This window comes from Ictidomys tridecemlineatus, chromosome 8 (genome assembly GCF_052094955.1).
Source record: "Ictidomys tridecemlineatus isolate mIctTri1 chromosome 8, mIctTri1.hap1, whole genome shotgun sequence".
In the NCBI taxonomy this organism is placed as follows: Eukaryota; Metazoa; Chordata; class Mammalia; order Rodentia; family Sciuridae; genus Ictidomys; species Ictidomys tridecemlineatus.
Genome location: NC_135484.1, coordinates 96941681 through 96964226, shown reverse-complemented (window position 1 = coordinate 96964226; position 22546 = coordinate 96941681). Strand labels below are relative to the sequence as shown.

Genomic DNA, 22546 nt, shown 5'->3' with positions numbered 1-22546 from the left:
CCAGACTGGTAAGTAGCCAGTAGATGCTGACTCACATTCGATCATGCCAATACAGGAATTAGAAAAGGATACCTCTTGAGTTGAGAAAAAAAATTTTGGGTTTTCTGTTTTCTTTAGTTCAATATTGCTTATTTTTTTCTTAGTTTTAAAACACGTGAGTATTTATTATTTATGGTCTTCTATTTCCAAAATGGATAAGGATCATTTTATAACAACAATAACAAAACACATGTAAAGCAGAAAAATGAAAATATATAAATAAACAACAGTACATTAACTATCTAACCAGATATGAATTTTACCTGTTAAAATAGGTCATTATTCTGATTTCTGATAAGAGTATTGTAAAGTAATACTAAAAATTTATTATAATAGTTGAGAATGTGAGTATATAATCATATGTAATTTTAAAGAATGCAAAAATAATAATGCCAATTATCTCCCTTCTTATATGAAAAAGTATGAGGCATTTTTCATTGTAATTATTTTTCACTATTATTAATATTTCTTTGTTGTTTGAATAGATCAAGAAAATCTGTGGTTCATGAATTGGTGCTTTGTCCATTTAATAGTGACTTAATTATTAAAAAATATTTTTTTAAATTGTGGCAATCAGAAGTAATATAACAAATCACTTAATTACATTTGATAAATATTCTTATACTCTACATTTATTGTATAAATACATTTTATCTTAAATAAAGAACCAAATCAAGCACAGCAGAAACTTGCATTACAATTTTAATGTATTTTAAAATATATTTAAACAGTATATTTAAAGAATAATATAATAGACTTCCATTTCTTATTCTCTCAATGGTACACTATTAATTAAAAATATATTACTTAATGTACCCCAATATAGTTAATAGCATATTCTGTAATATAAACTGTACTTTAAAACAATATTGCATATACCTGAATTACAAACAAACCCAGAATGATTCTGAAAACATTGCTAATATAAGATTTGTTTGAAAGATCCAAAGGAATGATTAATAAATGGTGTTTTAGAAATATTTTCAGTAAACTGCAAATAAGCCTAACCATAGAGCCACCATAAGTGCTTAGTCATGCTTCCAAACATCAGTGTTTGTTAAAGAAAGGCCTTTAACAGCATTTCAACAGAGAAAATAAATTATTTTCTAAGGGAAGAATAGTCACACCAGACACACACATATACACACTCACATACTCTCACACACAACATAATCTTCCCATTTGAAATTATTTGTGCTTGAAGGAAGGTTTCCAAAATCCCTTTACAAAAAGGTTTTCACTGAGCTCATTCTCAAAGATATGAAAAATGGATTTCAGCTGTTCTTTCAAAATGGCAATTCTGTCAAAGCCATTCTGGGACTTTTGGTAATTTCCTTCAGTTTAGTTTCAGTGCTTTTACTCCAAATAAAATCCCTTGCATCACATCAATCAGCAAACTCAGTTATAAAGGAAGGCTAAAGAAAATGGCTCTGTCGGCATCCTTGGCCCCAGCACATTTTATGCATGCAGTGACTCTTGTCTGTAGGGAGAGAAATGGAGCACATGTAAATGTTTCTTTATTTTGGACTAAGTTTTTAAATCTGAATTAAAAAAAAAAATCTGCAGCAGTAGTGTTCTAGATAATAGGCAGACATGATTTATTTGAGGTAAGAAGGTTGTTCTACAATTTTTTTAGTGTTAACTTGGAAAGTTATGGACACAGGCTGAAGCCTGTCTCCACAGAATTCCTGAAGCTTTGAGCTCCTTGCAAAATCTACAGTTCACAAGCCAAGAAGAAACATGCTCCTACAGTTACACAAATTTTGTTAAACCAAATGGTTATAACAATTATGTGCAATCTTTCAGCTTCTATGTTCTGCCTACTGTTTATTTATTCAAATCCAGTTCAACATTTCACTTTATCTAATGAAGCAGAAAGTGTAAAAGAAAAATTATGTTTATCCAAGCATTTTTTGTTTGGGTTGTTATTTTTTAAAGTTTTATTTCTAAATAAATATCCTATCATAGTTTTCATTGGCACAATGTAACCAAATGCATTCAATTTCCTTCAACAATATTAAACAGTCAAAGGAGTTCTGTTTAATCTCAAAAATTATATAAAAATTGTATGAAGAAAAAATGTTGAAATGGAATAAAATTGGAGTCAGCATGCTATATAACATAGTGACCTATATAGCAGATTTAACTGATAAGGCATCCACAAAGGAGAATATATACCTTTAAATAAATAAAAATGACTATATACATGATATTATACATAGGAAGAGAGATGAAATGAGCCAGACTAATTTTAGGAAATTCCCCTTTTGTCTGCTTTTTATTGCAGCCATAAACCTTAATACAAATCTTTTGTTATTGCCATAATTATCTAATATTATTATTAATATTAGTGGCAGCCACATGAGCGTACTACCATATTTCTGTATTTTTTCAAAATGACATTGGAGCTGTCATCGAAGTACAGAACAGAGATGGCATTTAATTTGGTTGGAGCACAACAAGGCTTTGGTACATGGTCAGGAAACATCAGATGAACCTGAGAAAGGGAAAAAAAATGTCTTTTTAAGAAATAGGGTAAAGAGACATTTGTTTGCAACTTTAAATAATATGCTTGTTTTGTCATCCACCATCAGGCACACCCTTAATCTGACCAACTTTCTCTTACTATGTTCCATGACTGGTGTGGGGTTGGGGCTGGTAGTGAAGGATGTATTCTTAAGCACTAACACCAAGAATCAATGTCCCCGTTCTAATTAAGCAGCGGTGGGAGGCTTGAAAATAGCCCATCAAATAAAGAAAACTGTCTCTTCAGTGGAAATTTCCTGGGGAAAGAACATGACAACTTGCACTGAGTTGCTTTTAGTTGAAATGACAATTTCTATTCACATCATGAGAAATATGTAAGCTGTAAGTACAAATCAATGAAGACACACAGTTGGACTACAGAAAGATTTAAATGTATGGATTATTTTTTAAGAATAATTAAAAAATGAGTCATAAATGTTATGTCAACTCTTAATTTTCAATGTTGAAGGAAGAATAAAAATCATAATGAAATGAAATCCAGATATAATCCAATATTTGTTTTAAAGCAATGGTTTCAATTCTTCTTCATAGAATTTTTTATCAGATTCACTGAAGTTTAACATCATTGTATGTTCTTTCTCCCCTGCCCAATCCTAGACAAGTGCCAAGAAGCAAGCAAAGCTAAACCAGAAGCAATGGGACCAGATACTTTACAAATTGAATATCCATCCCACTAGAAGCCTAAAAAGGTGGCCATACATGAAAGTGAAGTGCTTAAGTAAAGGATTCATGCTCATTCTGATCAGACTGGCAGTTTGCCTGTGAGTTGCAATAATTGAGCAAGGAGCCAGAATGTGCCTCCCCCCTTTCCCACCCACTTCTGGCCCCTCCCCCAAAGGAGTTTATGGGAAGTCCCTTTGATGAGTCTTAAGGGATCTACAAAAAGCAAATGCAGCCTCTTATAGTTTGGCTGCATAATTCCCTGGCTGAAATGATATAGGAGCCCTGCATGTGGACAGAAACAGCAGAAAAAATGAGGTGTTCTGACATGAACTTGAAGTTTCCTAAGACCTCACAAAACTAAAAGTTGGACAGCTTCTACGAATTTCAGATGCAGCTTGTGTCCCTCATCAGCTTTATCTTCCATAACCCACACATATATGATGGATAACCACACGTTTCAATGGCCTTGGCAGCCCCACGAAGCAGTCACTCTGTAAAAAACGGATTGTTCTTGAATGATTTCTCAAGTCTATTAGTCATAAACATGCTTTCTTTTAACAACAAACATGCCTGTCTTCTTGTTTCATGTCCTTCATAGAACAAATAAAAAGTATGCGCAACGCCAGGAAAAAAAAAAAAATCAAGCTTCCCATGTCTGCTTGAGTTCTGCAGAGACTGATGTCCTACACCCAGGACAGCAATGCAGTGCAAGGTCTTCTTCCAAGTTCATGTCAGATCTTTTCTAAATGTTTGTTGCTCAACATTGACTTTTAGACTTCAGCTTTAAGACTTGAAATAATAATTATCTATTATAGGAAAAAGATGAGAGAAGGGAATATTTGATAAAGGCTTTCTGCCAATAAGCAAACATTGCTTGGCCTGAGGGGAACTTTGATATAGATAAATACATATCAAAGGAAGAAAAGTTATACAGTTATTGAACTAACAATAAAAAGGGGCAAAGAACTTTGAGAGAAATTAAGTGACATTACTTTATAAGCAAATAGGAGCTGTTTCTTTTGTGACTCTACAAAAAGATGGCAGTTGTGACTGTCCTTTCAAAAGATGAAGCTGCAGAATGCCCCTGCCTACTGGTTGAGGTTTGGTATGTATGACACACTGTCTTTGCAGAGTCTGCTTCCTTCCCAACTACCCAAGAAGTGCTATGTTACATCAAGAAGAGTGTGCATTTATAGACAGCAAAGGTGAAGGCACCCCCAGGAACTCACTCTATACATGAATTTTGCACTAGGGTAATCTCATTAAAAGAAATACATTTGTAAATGACAGCCTACCAGAAATACATGTTTGTTTTATATGTTTCTTTCTACCCCAAGGTTATTTCCAAAATTTTTATAATGCCCACACTGTAGTTGCCATCAATGAGAATTTCTGAATCCTAATTATTTTGTATCATTTTATGAAGTTAATGCAGATGCAAGTAAAACAACAGTGCATTCAAGTATTTGATCTGTCAGTTTATATGTATATATTAATCCTTATTCAGGAGTAAATTGGGATACTCCTTATACTGGCTTTAAATTTTAAATAAATTATGGGGAAAAAGTCAACATTCTAAAGTCAATTTCTCTCAAATTCTAAGAGCACTATCATTATTTTTTGATAGGGGTCATAAACCAGCCTCATTCCAAAGAAAGGTTTTTTCCTAATATCCATTCCTCTCTTGTTGCCATCCACCAAGCAGCTCTACTTCTAACATTAATTCTTGATTCTAAAGTAGTGTGTGTTCCACCCTTTTCCTCCTACATACATAGATATATAAATCTCATAATGATCCAAACATTGAGTTGGAATCATATCACACAATCTAGTATATCCTCTGGGAACCTCATAAGATACATCTGATTCTCCAGAGGTTTTATACGTTTGTTAGAGATGGTACAGAGACCATCAAAAGTCAACACCACTTCACTATATTGTTCACCAAAATAAGCCTAGTTACTAGAGATTTAATCACCGATAATTTTCTGAGAGTGTGGAAGAGAAAAAGGAAGATCATTTCCACTTTAAAGATTACACAGGAAGAAGGAGAATGGGGCTGGGGAGAAAAAGGAGGAGAGAGAGAGAGAGAGGGAGGACTGGAAGGAAGGAATCAAGAAACGGCAATCAGTCTCCTACTTAATACCTTATTGAAGAACTGTAATAATACTAAAGTATGTTACAGGACATCCTTAAACATTTAAAGCAAAAACTCTCAGATGAAATTCAGCACAGCTATTAGTCAATATTTTTGTAATGATTATTAATGAATTTTCGGTTAAACACAGTTCCCTGGGAACCTGCCTAATTAGTCATACTGTGTAGGGAAGAAATCAGTACAGAGGATTGCTTCACATGATTATTCCAATATTCCCAACTGGATCCTTCCCTGTTCTGTAATATTTAAGCCACTATATCCACAGTTGTTACCTTAGCTATAAAAAATAACAAGGTATCTTGGGAAGATATCCTAATGCATTGATGATTATGAATGGATAACTTTTCTTTAAAACAACATTATATTGCGCTTGCATTATAAACCATTTCAATCCTACAAAAACAAGCATACCAAAGTCTGAACTATAGCATGGTTGGTGGCATTCATGTGAGCATTAAGTGGAAAAGAACATTCTCCATCACAATAAAATGCAGCATATCCTTCTGGTGCTATAATCCAGTCCTGAAATGCACAGAGAAAAGAGAAAATAAAATCACCTACTTGAAAATACTCAAAGAAGTTTCATCTGAAAAGGTTTTATTTCTTGATCCAACAAGCATTCCAATAGGATAGCCTCTCCCACACACTTTAATTTTAAATTAAAATTTACCAAAAAAGTATAAATGTTTTTGCAAGAATTTGTCCTCTTCTCATTTCTCCCAGGAGGTTGCTATGTAAGACATTTATAGCATGCATTAATCCATGTATGTATTCGTGAATACAAACATAATCATGAGATAGCATTCTAAATATTGTTTAAACAGGAAATGACGAACTCCACAAAGTTCAAGTGAACCAGAAAGGACAAGACAAATAAACTTAATTGAGATAATTCTCATTATTTCTTAATAACTCATTCCCCATTTTAGAAGTCTGACAACTTCCTAAAGCTTTAATATTTATTCCATGTGCTATTTTTCTTTTCATTCTTGCATTGACTTTATGGACTCCTTAGCAGAAATAAATTGGAACAAATTCCTTAAAAGTATACATGAAAAATTTCAGGAAGCTAAATCATTGGCAATGCAGAATTGTTGCCCTGAATTTTCTCTCCAGAGAAACAAAACTTAGTGTAAATGTAAAAATTATTGTGATATTCATGTTGAAGGTTTATGAAAATTTTGAAAATGTTTACATATTAATATTATTTATCAATAAAATTGTTGTGTATGTTGAGAATCCATTGTAATAGAATATTAAAGGAAATATAACAAAATAGTTTTTAATGACTATTCTATTTCATTTTTAAGTTCTTTTCACACAGAGCCATTAAAAATTATTTTGGTTAAATTCTCTTCCTCAATTTACTTATGAAGTATATTTTAACAACAATATGATTTTTTGTTTTGTTCTGGGGACTAAACCATGGCTCTTGCTTCTGCTGAGAAAGCATTCTACTACTGAGTTAAATCCCTGGCCCTTCTTATTCTTATATTGAAATGTGGTCTAAGTTTCCCAGGCTGGCCTTGAACTTGCAATCCTCTAGCCTCAGCCATCTGAGTAGCTGGGATGATCGGTGTGTACTACCATACCCTGCTACTAATAATACAATTGTAAGTGAAAGAAACATCTTTTTTGTACATCTACTTTATGACAGAGACATTATTGATTATAGTTCTATTTCCTAGGCTGATAGTTTGGGAACCTAAGAGTACTAGTCTGAACTAATATGTTACCCATTTTCAATTTAAAGTTGGGGGTATTTAAACAACACTATTCTTTTTTTTTCAATTCCTAAATATTATAGACTCATACTTCTTTTCAGATAACTGCATTATACCATAAAATATACTTATTATGCATCAAGGGTGAAAGCAAGCCAAAGGGAGAAATGAAAATTATGTGGATAAAATATATCCTGAAGAGTCATTCAAAATGATCAAAAACTATACTTGGAAAATTACTGACAAAGATAGTGACTTTCTAACGATTTACAATAAAGGAGAAAAGAAGCATCTAAGTTGACTTAAAATCCTTACCTGCCATCCCAGGTCCCGGAAACTCACATAGAGTTCATGCTTCTTACAGGCTTGTTTTTGTTCACTTGTATTATAATCTGAAGATTGTTTTAAAAATCACATATTATATAAATGGCTGAATATCAGGTATACAATATTTCTTCTATAAGATCACTGTCAAGATTTTTAAAGGGGTTATATTTGAAGATTTAAATTATCAGTTTGAATCCTAAAGCTAGAGCCAATGACCAACCACATGCATTTGAATCATGCCACATGTCCTTTCTTCTTTTGTAAAACCTAGACAGTATCTTCTGCCCAATATGTTACCACCTGTATGACAGGGCATAGCCTTGTGATTGCCACGTATGGTATACTAACTGTTCAATATGTGTTCATTCATTAATTTAGTCATACATAGTATATTTTTCTATAATAAATATTCTTACAATATTTTTTAACATCTTCCATCAAGCAGACAACTGGGATCTTACTAGTTGATTTTATTTTAATATCATAAATTCATTGTACCTCCAAATTGAGCTTCTGATCATTCCTCAAAAACCTCTCCACTTCTAGAGTTCTCCATTCTTGACTGACATCAGTTTCCCCAGGCATAAAAACCGAAGCAAAATTAAAAGAAACACCAGGAGTCTAAACACCTCTTTTGTTTTGTTTTCACTTTCACATCCAGTCTGTCCAGGCATTTTATGCACTATTTTTAAATAGATCCAAAATCCACCCACTCTCCTCACCTCCATCATTGCTTCCATTACAAGCCACCATTTCTAGCCTGAATTACTTCAATATCTTCAATGCTAGCCTCCCTGCTTTTGCCTTTGCTCTCCTACAAAAAAAACCAGTCAAGTGGGTCTTATAAAAAGTAAACTTTATTGTCGTACTTCCCTGGAGGAAGTCCCACTATGTTCCCATCTCAGGGAGAGTGAACTGTTCTCACAGTGGTTACAAGGCTTTATTTTCAAGTCTTTGCTTAAACATCATTTCAAGGAGGCCTTCATTGACTACCCTATTAATGTTGCAACCCTAAACCTGATACTCTTGATTTTTCTAATCTTATTCTATTTTTTCCCCATTTCCTTTACTGTGTTGTCAAATGCTAGCTATGATGTTCACGCATTTATTATATAAACTGCTGCTTGTCTGTTTTCTCCTACTAGAATGTAAATTCACCAGAGCAAGAGTCTTATTTGGCTCTGTGTAGTTCACTGACATATTCCAGGGGTCTGATACAGTAAGTGACACACAGTAGGCATTCAATAAACATTTGAAGGATTAATAAAACAGATTTTTCAGTATTCTAAAAATTATTTTCATTACATATTTTGGAATGTAATCTGGAATACCCATAATATTTTATAATTGTTTCAAAGGTAAGTATAAATGCAGAACTCCAATCTTGCATTTGGAATGAAGTAAAATACTAAAGAAACATACAACTTTATGGAACATTTTTCTATGTTGTCTTCTCTGGAACATATGCATGCTTTATACAAATAACATCTTAACTCACTTTGATTGTTTCTAATATGAAATATGAAAGAGAAAAAAATTATTTATTTCAAAGAAAGTTTGTGTTAAGGTGCTATCTGCCTTTTTAGTTATTCAAACTTCAATAAAACCAGAGATCAAATGGGGTCCATCATGGGGGGCCCTGTTGTCTGCCATTCCTGGATCCTTCAAATATCAGTCTAGGAAACAAGAGAGTGATTAAATTTTTGAAATTGAGGATTTTAAAATTTCTAGATCAATTATTTCTACTGTGCAATTGGAACAAAATTTAAAAGTAAATAATGAAAAATGGAGAAAAAAATAAATTATTTGAGACTTGGTACTATTGTTCTTCAGGGAAAAGTCTCCCTTAATCTAAATAATAGCACAAAGAATTAACTTTATTCAGGCAATGGACAACTGTACTTTAAGCATGAAATGGATAAGTATATATGAAAAGCCATAAACTACATGCATGGTTATTTGAATTCTATGTTTATAAAAAAAGAAAGTAAAACTTTAAAGTCCAAATATATCTGTTCCATCAATGCAGCTTTCATGCAGGCTAAGTGATGTATATAATGTAACATCACATAAAGGTAACGAGCAATGAAATTTATAATGAAATATGGTTCCAAGAGTCTGATTTCATAGAGTTAGGACCATATGCTTATTCTGTCAGAAATAAAAATTAATGGATATCGAGTGAAGTAAATGTTGTACCCAAACCAGCAAAGTCTGCAGTTAGATTTACAATAAATGACTGGTAGAATAAGCTGTGGGATAAAGGGCTAGGAAATTAGATTTATATATTTAAAAATATTAATTGGTAGCCCTTAGGAGATTAAAATGAAATGGAGATAACTCTATTGTTGATGAACCTGCCTACAATAAAGTCATACCTGAAATTACTAAAATGTTTTGTTGCCACAGTGGATCCTAGAAAAAGTACACTAACATGCCTCAAACAAAATGCAGGCATTATAGTATAGTACTTTCCTTTGTTTTCTCTTAATAGTAATAATGTCCAGAAAACAAAGCAAAAACATTGAAACTATTATTAGAATTTTATGCAAATTTCTTTGTGGCTAATTTCCAGATGCAGTACAAATTTAATTTTTTTTCTACTTTTTTATTGGTGTATTATAGTTCTACATATTGATGGGCTTTATTTTCACACATTCGTATATGCATACAATATAATAAAGTCTGACTTTAAAATATTAGAAAATATGAAAAAGAAAGATATGGACATAAAAAGTGATATTAAAAATATCCTGAAATCTGCATAGATATTAAGACGCATACTAGTTCCTGAGAAAACAAATAAATGTAGTCTAGCCTCCCTAAGAAGAGAACAACAGACAATACTTAAATTCAAAAAATTCCATCTATCAACATTGGTCTCAAAATAGTATTAGCTTCTTCAGGAGGTAAAATGAGAGAGAGAGAGAGAGAGAGAGAGAGAGAGAGAGAGAGAGAGAGAGAGAGAGAGGTGTCAATCACACATTCAAAATAGAATTTAGCATTTAAGCATCACAGCAGCTTTAGAACAAGACAGGATGTTAGTTTTCTCATTCCCAGTGTCCAAAGGGAAAAGGAAGTCAGCACCTGCAGCATTAGAACAAAGGACTTTACTTGCAGCCAATGGACAATGACAGTAAAGGAAGGTCTGTTAAAGAGGCACAAAAGAAAGAATGATGCTACAGCAATGAACTATTCTGTAATATAGATTTGATATGACCTTGGGAGTAGAGAAATATGTGATAAACTGCAAACAACAGCAATCCCATCCAAAGAAGGGGTTTTAAAAATATTATAGCTACTTCAGTTTATTCACCACATTCCACCCCAGCAAATTAACTGTTTGAATACACGCACAAACCAGGAACAATTTATGTTATTTCCTAGTATAGGGATATCTGTGCTTGTCTAGGTATGAATGGGTGACATAAAACAGACACCCTAAACTAATAACTGTCTGGTTTATTTCCTTAATTCTGCTCAGCAAGTCATACATCTGAATGACCCAATTAACATCTTCACCTGAGAACCCACTGGAATAAAAACTTAAGCAAAATATTTAGCTTCTAATTGCTTGCAAGACCTTTAATTGAAAAATTTCCCAGATGCCTCCAATTTCTGCTTTTTATTTTTTTATTGTTTCCATTTTTAATTTTCAGTACATTGAAATTATGCATAATAGTGATATTTATTTTGACATATGAATAATTTTCTACATAATAGAAATGTGTATAATAAATATATAAAAAAGTTTTCTCCATTTCAATCCCAAGTACTAGTCCCTTCCCTCCCCAATTTCCTCCCCTTGATCCTCTACTTTATTGGTCTTCCTTCTTTTATTCATTTATTTGTGCATTTCAGTTATATATATGGAATTGGAATACATTGTGATATATTCATACATGCACATGATATAATTTCATTAAGTTCATTTCCCATTTTTTCCCCTTTGCCTCCCCTCCCTCTTGGTCTCCTGCTTCTACTCTACTACTTGCCCTTCAATTTTGTTGAGATCCCATTTTATTTTAGCTTTCTCTCTAGCTTCCACATATGAGAGAAAACATTCAACCCTTGACTTTCTGAGTCTGGCTTATTTCATTCAGTATGATATTCTCCATTTCCATCCATATGCCATCAAATGACACAGATTTATTCTTCTTTATGGCTCAGTAGAACTCCATTGTGTATATATACCACATTTTCTTTATCCATTTGACTATTTCTACTTTTGACCTTACTTTGTTTCAACATTATTTTAGTTAACAGGATCATCAGTCACCATACCTGAAATATATCACCTGCCCATACCTGAAAATTTAGAAAGAGTCTTGATTTTCTTTATTTCTCCCTCAGATCCTATGTTAGATTAGTCCACAAAGCCCCATTACTTGGCTCACTTCACTATTCTAGTTTTAATAGCCTATTGAAAGCCCTTTGCACTCTTGGTTACCGTATCCTTCCACACTGTCTTCTTCCAATAACTTTGAATCCTAGGATAATACTTCATTTCTGTTCACCTCATACATCTCTTATTTTTTCTTTGTGGGCTTTTGATTGTTTGCATTACTGAGAATTGAACTCACTACCTTGTGTAGGCAAGTCCTCTGCTACTGAGTTACATTTCCAGCTCTTTCTTCATATGTCTCTGATTATATGTATTATGGTTTAGGGCCTAAGCATAGCTTCCTAGTTGATATTCCACTCTTCTCACAAAGAAATGCTTGCATATACTACCCATTCAACACCAGTACATAATCCTGGAACTGTGTACATCTGCCTGCAATGGTTTCATCTATCCCTTCACTTTTCAAAAAAAAGTCTATGTTTTTCCTCAGGTAAGTAATTCGTGTCTAATCCAAGATTATATGACTAGAAAGTGGTAGAGCCAAGATTAAATTAAAGATAGACAATACATAACTAAATGAAAAAATAGATAAAGCTAGCTGACTACCTATTATATGCACTAAAATAATAATTTTTTAGGAATGGTATCTGAATTTTGCATGATTCGTGGAACAGATAATAGTTATTAATGTTAATTCTATATAAATAATGTGGATAAGAGATTCATTTACTCAGGAGTTTAAGTCAGAAGGATCACTGAGTTTGAGGACAGTCTGAATATTTAGTGAGACCCTGTGACAATCTTGGGAGACCCTGTGGCATCTCAAAATATAATTTTAAAAAGGTCTGAGGATGTATCTCAGTCAGTGGTAGAGTGCTTGCCTGGTATTTGGGGAGCTTTGGAATAAATCTTTACTACCTCGAGAGAGAGAGAAAATGTATGTGGAGAAATATTTGGAAGTACACTTAGCATGTTAGTATCAGTATAGCAGGGCAACATCATGGAAAAATTAATAAGGGAAAACATTATGATTTTATTATTTTTAAATACTAAAGAGTACACTAATTATGTAATATAAAACATTTTGAAGAAATAATTCCAATTAATTCTATGTTCTTGTTTTAATTAATATCTGTTGTGTCAAGAGGCATGGATTTATATAGAATCTATTAGGCAAGAGACAATGCCTATAAAAATTGAGAAGTAAATGTACAGAGATATGAATAATTGTGCTCTATATGTGTAATATGAATTGTAATGCATTCTGCTGTCATATATAACAAATTAAAATTTAAAAAATAAAAAAAATTAAATTGAGAAGTAAGTGTAGAATTTTTCATTCAGAAACTGTATGAAAGACTTACCCTAAGAAATACCATAATTTTAGGCAAGGCCACCACATACTTTGACCCACTTTCAAGAATCCTTAGTAGTGAACATGCTATAAATAATCTTTTTCACCATCCTGTAATGACATGTGTTATGATTTAGATATAAAGTGATCCCAAAATATTCATGTGTGAGAATGCAAGAAAGTTTAGAGGTGAAAGGATTGTATTATGAGAACCTTAATTTAATCCATGCATTATTCCACTAATGGGGATTAACTAGGTGATAACTGTAGGCAGGCAGGGTGTGGATGGAGGAGGTGAGTCTTTGGGATATATATTTTGTCCCTCAAGAGTGTAGCTGTCTGTGTCTCTCTGCTTCCTTGTGTAATGCCCTGAGCCTCTCTGCCACACTCATCTGCCCTGATGTTCTGCCACACCTCAGGGCAGGAGCAATAGATCTGGTTGTCTATAAACTTAGGCTTCTGTAACCATGAGCCCCAAAATAAACTTTTCACATCTAATTGTTTTTGACAGATCTTTTGGTCATAGCAATGAAAAAGATGACTAAAACAACAGGACCTACCATTTTCCCTGTTGATTCTTCCAGAGTTTTTATACTTGGTTGTTTTTAGCATTTTATGTAGTTCTTAGAAGTAGTTCTTAAAGTTTAAGCAGTTCTTTAAGTAGTTCCTTAAAAGACCTACCAATCTAGTGTCTTCATATTTTAAAGAGTAGCTACCTTAAAATTCAGCTATTGCTTCCATTTCTTTCCCACACATATTCAAATTTCAAGGGAATATTCACTGTGTTGCCTTAATGTGAAATAGGCAATATCTCCCACAGAATGCCTGGCTCAAACTTCTTGCCAAAACCCTGAAGAAGAACAGTGGAGAGATGGGCAGTTTTTGCAGAAAACCTAGATGCAATGGTTTTTATGGAAGCTAATTTTCCCCACAATCAACACATTAACTTATTCCATAGGGATTCGGGGTACTTCCACTATGTGCTGTACACTGTTCTAAGCTTTCTCATGGGGATATGGAAGAATAAATGCATTAAGAAATCAGAGGACAGCAAAGAGGGAAGAAATGAGGGTAAGGACAGCAAAAATAACTTGGATTTTAATCCTCCTGCATCCTGTGTGCTATCTGATATTTTCAACATTTAATGATATGCTTTGAAGAAAGGAAAGGAAGGAGGGAGGGAGGGAGGAAGAAAGGGAGGAAGGGAGAAAGGGAGGGAGGGAGAAAAAAAAGACAAGAAAGATAGATGCAACTAAACATGGAATACAACTCTCTTCCCTAAAAGCCACCTTCTATTCCTTCTTAGCCAAGGATCCTTTAAACAGTATTTTATTGTAAAAGCTGGTACTGTTGTAGAATTTATTATTTATATTCAGATAATTTAAAATTTTCATTGGCATTTCAAGTCCCCTAAGTATCAAATTTTCTGTTTATACTAAGTGTTCCTTTTCCTTAAACCCCTGTCTTTAGGCCAAATCCTATGAGGCTTTTCCCAGTTCCCTTGATTACTACCTATTGAAAGGTTAAGTCTCATAGACACAAACCAGCTACCTTCTTTCTTCTTATTATCAAAATATGAACATGCTCCAAAACCATCTACCACATATTTCACAGAAATGGTTGCCAATGACAAACTTTTAAAAAAGAAAATATTGGTCTATATTAGAATAATTTCGTAGTCTAAATGGTGTTAGGAAACTGGTGAAAAGTTACGTGATTTCTGCTCCATGTGTTTTATTCATCTATGGGTATAGAAGTACATTTGTTACTTGTGGGCAGGAAGAAGATAAATAGAGTTAGCCAATAGGGAAAAGGACTTTGATGATTTCAATTGCTGGAACGCCTCTGCCAGAGTAATTAGGAATTCTAATACTAAGTATGTGACTTCTACTTTTCTCTTTGTGATTTCCTCAAAAATTATTTACTATTCTATTCAAAGTTTAGCCAACCCTTCTCTTAATGCAGTCTGCTACATTAAATTAAAAACATTTCAACCAAATTTAGAGCCATTCTACATGAAAAGAAAAATATACAACTTTGACAGGCTAGTATTTACAAGGAAGAAAGGGTCTTGGAAAGTTATTTTTCTCCCTCTTCATATTAAGCAATTACAACTTTTTGCCAAACTAAATATCTTGTGAAGATCTTTACAAAATAGCTTTGTAACACAGCATAATATCATGTTTACTCTCAAATGAAAGAGGGGTTAAATGTCTTTGGTGGAAAATTATTTTAAAACATCATTTTTATGTAGTATTTAATTCAGTATAATGTATAATTCTTCTATGCATAATTCTTCCCTCCTGCCTCTGTTGCTGGGCACCAAAAGGACTTCATTCTAACATGATTCTCCTGGTGCTTACACTTTGGGAAATCTTCAATGAATTTCATTTAGTATTTTTGTGGAGAATTTCAGATGCAGAAAAATGAAAACAAAAAACAAAGTTTTTACAATCTGTTTCTTATCTAAACACTCATACATAATAAATGTGAATAATAAATAGCTGCTGGATGATTTTTCATTTTCAAGAAACCTGGGAAAATGAATATTTGGGGGACAATGTCAAAGGCAATTTTAAATTACAATTGTAATTTGCAGAAATACCACATGAAGGAATGATGTCTATTTGGGTACCAGCTCACCCATTGTCCCTGACATGATCCAGGGGATATTAACAAAAATGAATACATATTGTATAAATGAACCAATAGTTTGTTCTAGGTGAATCCCTGTTCAAACATATTTTTGTAGATAAAAATAAATTCTTGGAATAAAATAGCCATCATTTTCATCTAAGAACAAGTTATTCAAATTTGTTTGTAGCCTGGACTCAATATAAGTCTTCTTGGTATAATTAGCCTGATTTTGCCACTTTAGATTCTGGAAGTTAGATGCGTTCTGATCATTTGTAATTTTATCTCCTCTTCTATTAAATAACAGTTTAAACTCCTAGTACACTGATATCAGTTGAACATCAATATTTTGCCAAAACATTATATATATATATATATATATATATATATATATATATATATAGTCATACACCAAATAACAGTCCTCCAAATAATTTATGGAAATATAAATATTATGTTAATTATCATACAATCTGTCCGGTTCCTATATTCAGATAAGAAATGAGTTGCTTTATCCCTATTTAAGTACCAAAGAGTAAGAATTTAGTAAATAGCACTAAAGAGAAGAATTTATGCTGATTTTCCTGGTTGACCATCCATATTTAGAGGCCCTGGGGAGGTTAAACGAAGCAAGTTATGTCATTTAGTTTGGGCTTGACTTTGTTGATCTAGCCATTTCATAATTTAATTAATGCCAGTTTGATTTTAATTTGAACTGAATCTTTCAACATATGAAGACAAGTCCTACTTATTTTGAAATGAATTACTGAGTGATTCACTGACGAAACATTCTAGGGATGCTAGAAACATCACTGGAAGATTTAATATACCAAATGAAGGTCTATACAGAGGATAAATTTATTGTGGCTACTTGATTTGCAACATGTGACCCCATAACTCTCTGTGCACAACTGCTGCTCTAGTTTTATCTTACCTCCAGCACTGGACATCCTGGAGGAGTCCTGATGAGAGCTGGATTTATTGCGGTTTTGATTTTTCCGTTTGTTGGCCGCTCTCACTGATCGAAGAAGTACCTCACTGGCCTTGAAGAAGGCCACCATGAATGGTTGTTTTGATTGAGGCCCATGTCTTCCCACAAGACCAGCAGATTTCACATTGATACTGCGTCCTAGAATACAACGCACAAGGAATTATTTTACAAGAGATAAAATTTACCTGATGTGAATCAATTCTGAGGGTACTTTGAAAAAGGCAAAAGTTTTAAAGCAGTATCACAATTTTTTTTCTTTATAAGCCAAGTTTCTTATCATTCGTGGGGTTACTATTACAGACAAACATTCATGCTTAATTTTTTATTGTGATCATACTTTCACCACAGAACACCCTTGGGCCACATTCACTCATTGATACCTTCTCAGACCTCAAAGGTTTGACTACCCATCAGCCTGGAAATGTCCACATTGAATAACAATTCCAGAAATCTCATCTGCAGACTCTTCCACACTAAAGACCTCATAATTTTCCTCTAAGTGGTAAAAGCTGAATGCCTAGAAGGTGTTTCTACTTTCTCCAGCCAATTTCAGCCTTTCAGGTATTAATTAACGCTGAGAGCCTTTCCGCCTTTGCCTCTGCCCAGGGCTTTCGCAAACTTGAGAACTCTGTGCTCTACTTAAAGCTCTTCACAGGTCATTCTGGAAGACCCTTCCGGGGATGGAGGCTTGCTTTTAAGTTGCACTTCATCCTCATTATGAAGTATCTTGAAGTAAACTAGGAAATTTTAGAATTCCACTCCTGAGTTTGACATACCTGAATAATGTTTATTGAAAAAGTTTCAGAAGAAGCAAACCAAGTCTGAAGACTCTCAGGAAAGAGAAAAATGTTCAGGTGAATTTTTATAATTCACTTTTGTTAGCCTTTTCTAATTTAAAATAATTGTCACTAAAAATTAAATATAGTCTATGTAAAAATTATAGAAGTACTATATCAACTTATATATAATATCTATGTATACAAAGAAAACCATTGACTGATATCTGGTTCCCTAAAAGTCACTCAAAGAGGATGAATTATTTAACCTTAAGTTGTAAATTTAGTTGAGAATTACTCAAAACTTATACAAAGTTACTACTTAGATATGGACACTACCAATCCTGTAAGAATAATTTATAATGTGGTTTGAAATATGTGCATGATTGACTCCGGCTTTCCCCCTGAGAAATGTGCATGTTTTCTTAAAATATTTATTCTGTAAAGTCTGTGGAGCAGTCTCAGTCCATTATAAGACCTGACCCACCTTAGAAGAAAGAAAAAGAAAACAAGTCCTGAAACAGCATCAATGGCATTTTAGCAAATAAACCCTTGCTCTTAACAAAATTTATTTTGGCAGCATAAACACTTTTGTGTATACTTGTATTGTGCAGAGAGCTTCTACCGTCAGAATATGAGATTGTGTCATGTGAGACTATGCAGCTGTTGGGAAGGACACAGAGGTCCTTTAAATGTGGAGATATTGATTTTTAAAAGACAGTCTGCCCCAATCCAGGCAGCATAGGTGTCCTCAACAACTGTACTACAACATACTGGGGAAAATTATCTAATGCATACAAGTATTAAAATGGTCATCTGCCTCACAAATGCCACTACATTCAGTCCTACTAGAAAAAGGACTTACAAATAATCAAAGCAGTAAACCTTGAACAAATAAGCATATAGATTTCTCTTTTAAATGCAAACTTACAGTGGCTCTATGCCAGAGTCTACATTTCTTAGAAAAACTCTATCACTGGCATAAATGAAAGAGGCAGTTTGATTTGTGGTCAGAGTAGTTTCCATTCTACTTCCACTGTAACAAATGTATTAATTCAGCTCAGACTTCCTCCTTCTGGCAGCCCTTTTGCTGTAAAAAGAGAAATTAGAAGTTCCAGCCAAATACCATACCTTGAACTGACCCACTTCAATACATAAACACTTTTACAACATGTTTATTCAGGTGTAGCACTTGAAATTGGTTTAAGATGTTTCCAGTGACAGAGAGCTCAGCAAAAGAAAAGAAAGAAAGAAAGAAAAAAAAAGAACTGCGAAACTTAACTGTTACAGAATAGAATAACTGGCAATCTGTTCTTCAAATTTTCTAACTTTTTTCTGTCTCTGGGTATGACATAAAAAAGTATTTGTCAAAGCTTTTATTTTGATGTTTTAATGAAGTGTTAATTTAACAGGAACTAAATTTTTACTTGTATACATTGATGACTACAGAAATCATTTTTAATATATGATCTTTCTAATGCTGAAATAGGTTGCTGCTAGATGTTCACAAATGGAATATAATAAAATCAGTTTTCCATTCATTACTACACACACTGACCCTTTTAAAGTTAAATATGCACTTAACTCAAAGTTCCAAGTTTCCTTTGGTTTGTAAGCGGGTTTCTTTTATTTTTATTCCAAAGACTTTCAATCTTTTAATTTTTATCTATAGAGAAATAATACTACTCTAAAGATTTATGTTCTGAAAACTATAAAGATGTATGCTACAAATATGGGTTTCTTAGGTTTTACAAAGGTAGATATTGTATGTGAAGCAAAGTACCCTTCAAATCAATGTGAACTCCCTTTAAAATAACTTTTAATATTATTAAGTTTCCTCTTGGTTTCCTTTTTACTCCAGCAATGAGGTGACTATTAAGATTCCATAAGTTAGTGCTTGCTCAGTTACCCTTAGTCTTGAACTACACACAGAAGCATTAACTATTTAGCCTACTTCTTAAGTCATAGTATACCTATATTGATTATATTAACTAAAGCTTTTGAGTGGCTGAACAATTAATTTTGTTTAAAATACTGACAGGAATCCAGTCTATATTGCATATATTAAAATAGTGAATACTTTATAAAAGTTTATTTGAACATTTTAAATTTTGTTATTAAATATATAGTATGTTTTAAGATATTACCAATACATAATTAAAGATGACTACCTAAAGCATTTTGATTAAGGAAAACTATACATGGTCTGTGTACCACCATGGATATGCTTTTCAGAGCTGACTCTTATTTTTGAGTGGTTTCTAGTTTAGACAGATGGAGATATTGACAACACAACGAAAAGTAAGATAGACCATTTTAAAAATGAGCATTAAAATAAAAGTATGGTAACCAAACCAGCTAGATATCAAATTTAGTCACCGTGGTTTCAGCCATGTTTAGATATAGCTAGAACATTGGTAGTTTTAATTTAACAGACATGTATTTGAATGAAGAGGAGCTACTTCATGAGCAAAAAGTCAACCTAAGGGAAAGGTGAATCCCAAAAGCATAGATTCAAATAATAACAATATCTCAGGGAGCAAAAGGAAGTAGAGATTTTTGAGCCTATAAATTCAGTTACTTCTGGCACAGCTCCAGTGGTTGAATTTCTAATTTTTAAAGGAAAAAAGATTCAAAGAAAATCTAATGAACTCTTTAATCCAAAGTCTTTGTAACACATGGGAGGACAAGGTAGCACTACTTTGGCACTTGATTAACAGAATGTGACACAGTAGTAGAAAAATATTCTCCCTACATTAGACAAATAGCTTCTGAGCAGTTTCACAATGGGAGAGGATGGCAGCAATGGAACAACCTCGAAATCAGGCATCTGCTCCGGTGTCAGCATCAGCATAGACTCCAGAAAAGAGAAGCATCCAATGGAAGGTAATTGATCAGAATAGCAATCAGACAGCAATGACATTCTTCAGGCACCCTGGAAATTGCACTAGAGCAAGAGATGGCCAGTCATGGGATGAAAACTCCCTTTGGAATATGCTCTCAGAGCAAGAAAATAATCCCTGTGGAATACACATGTGTTTATGATATACACCAGGATTGGGGTAAGGCTGCGATCTGGTAAACATGTGGAGTGATAATAGGAAGTGAAGAACGTTTGCTGGGAATTGTTCAAGCAGAGATGCACTTGTGTTCTCCCACACAAGTGGAAAGGGAGAGGGGATGATGAAGAGGATATAGAACAGATTCTTTGAAGAATGTGCCAGTCTTCCACTGATCTCACTGATGGCAGTTTGTGTCTCTTTATGGATTATGGAATGCTTGCATGATGAAGTACAAGGAATAATGAAAAAATTATAGGAGTCCAGAGTTTGGTAATGAGATGTCCAATAATTTTTGCATATGGAAAGGTTTTTTAGAACTATTTGTACGTTGGCCATTTTGTTTTCACCTCAAGCTTATTGTAAAGATAGCAAGGTAAAAGAAAGTTTTTGGTTTTGTTTTTTTATTTTTTGTTTTGTTGATAAATATGAGTAAAGTTAAGGTTGGGTTGTTATCTTCTAAAGAAATGCTTACAGGAATTAAGACTAAAGTTTGTGAGGCTACTAAATTTTTCCGACTTCCAGTTCTAACACTCTGACCCTTACGACTTTATCTGAGTACTGGGACAGAGTATAGATTTGAGTAATGTCCCAGGATATCCCTTTCATAAGAACCCAACTGAGATTATTTCAAATTTATATTAATGGAGGTCAGCTGGTGAACCAAAGATCCATCCTAAACTCACTGGTTTTGTATTTCAGACCATTCCTTTTGCAAAATGTGGCATTCAAATTGTTTATTTCTTTTAAAACACAGTTATTAAAGGAGATTCTGACATAAAACAGTTCTTTAGACATATGTTGATGTTATAAGGATAAGTGGTTCCAAATATGAGCATTTAGTTTCCTTGTAGGATACACAGTTTGAAAAATGCTCATTTGAGGATTTATCAGAGTCTAAACGTTGATATCATTTGGAGATGTTAGCAAGAATCCAACTTTGGTTTTTCTCCTATAAACCCACAGCAATGACTGTTTAACCCAAAACACCTGTGATGAAACTGATGCACAAATTATCTTTCATTCATTCAGAGAAAGACTTTCAGAGAAAGACTTCCAGCATCCTTTATAGACTACTTCATGGAATACAAATCAGTTCATTATTTTTCATTCACATATCTACTTGATCTTCACTTATTTTCAACCTGCGGTTAACTTTGGTTCTGATACTTTTCAATTACAGATTCTGTTACTCTAAATTATACTGAAATTTTACTCTTTTTGGAAAGGGATGATTTAAAACGTCCAGAACTTGCTACCCAGCATATAGACTAAATCATGTTTACATGAAATTTTAAGAAATGTAGGGAAGATAGAATTTTGCCTACTTAAATTCCATATATACTTTAATTCAGTGTAGCCTTAAATTAAGCATATTGTAATCTAGTTACAATTTCAACTTTGTTATACTTTGATGAAAATTTTGCATACTTTTCAGTTTTGTATTAAAAACATAGACCCATTTCCACATATAAGCCACAGATATGAAATACCACAAATGTAATTTAACATTTCTGCTCAAATTTTAAAATGGTTTACATGGCCTCATAAACTTAAACAAAAACAAGGAAAAGCTGTGATTTAAAACTGTTTCAGTGGTAATGGAAACTCACTGTTAAGGGGTATTTGAAAAATATTTCTTTGAACTGTGGAGTGCAAGGTAAGATTTTTAAGTGATTCTTCACAGTAATTCTTGAGTTCTATTTAGCAAACAAAGCTTCTCATGCAATGCTTTGTTAGAATTTTCCATTCTCATCTGTATGCTGGAATTTATAAGAGTAATTTAAACATAACCACTTGGTTTTATATCAAGTATATTTATAATTATTTTAATATTAAAATTTATAAAAATAAGAGAAGGAAAAATGGAATAATATGTGTAAACAAGCATATGATTTTTTTCCTGGTGAAGGAAAGGAAAACAGACAC

General features: G+C 33.2%; 1 protein-coding gene across 2 annotated transcripts in view; it reads right to left on the bottom strand.

The window, feature by feature from the left end:
• Window positions 1-1611: 1611 nt before the first annotated feature.
• Bmp5 (bone morphogenetic protein 5) overlaps window positions 1612-22546 on the bottom strand; it is a 112535-nt gene continuing 91600 nt past the window's right edge. Inside the window, exons 4-7 of one of the 2 annotated variants that reach the window (XM_040282834.2) lie at window positions 16726-16920; window positions 7447-7523; window positions 5819-5929; window positions 1612-2536 (exon numbers count right to left, since the gene is read on the bottom strand). In XM_040282834.2, coding sequence (XP_040138768.2) covers window positions 2387-2536; window positions 5819-5929; window positions 7447-7523; window positions 16726-16920 — 533 coding nt within the window. In that variant the 3' untranslated portion in view covers window positions 1612-2386. The remainder of the gene's footprint in view (window positions 2537-5818; window positions 5930-7446; window positions 7524-16725; window positions 16921-22546) is intronic. The other variant, XM_078019856.1, reaches the window with a different exon arrangement.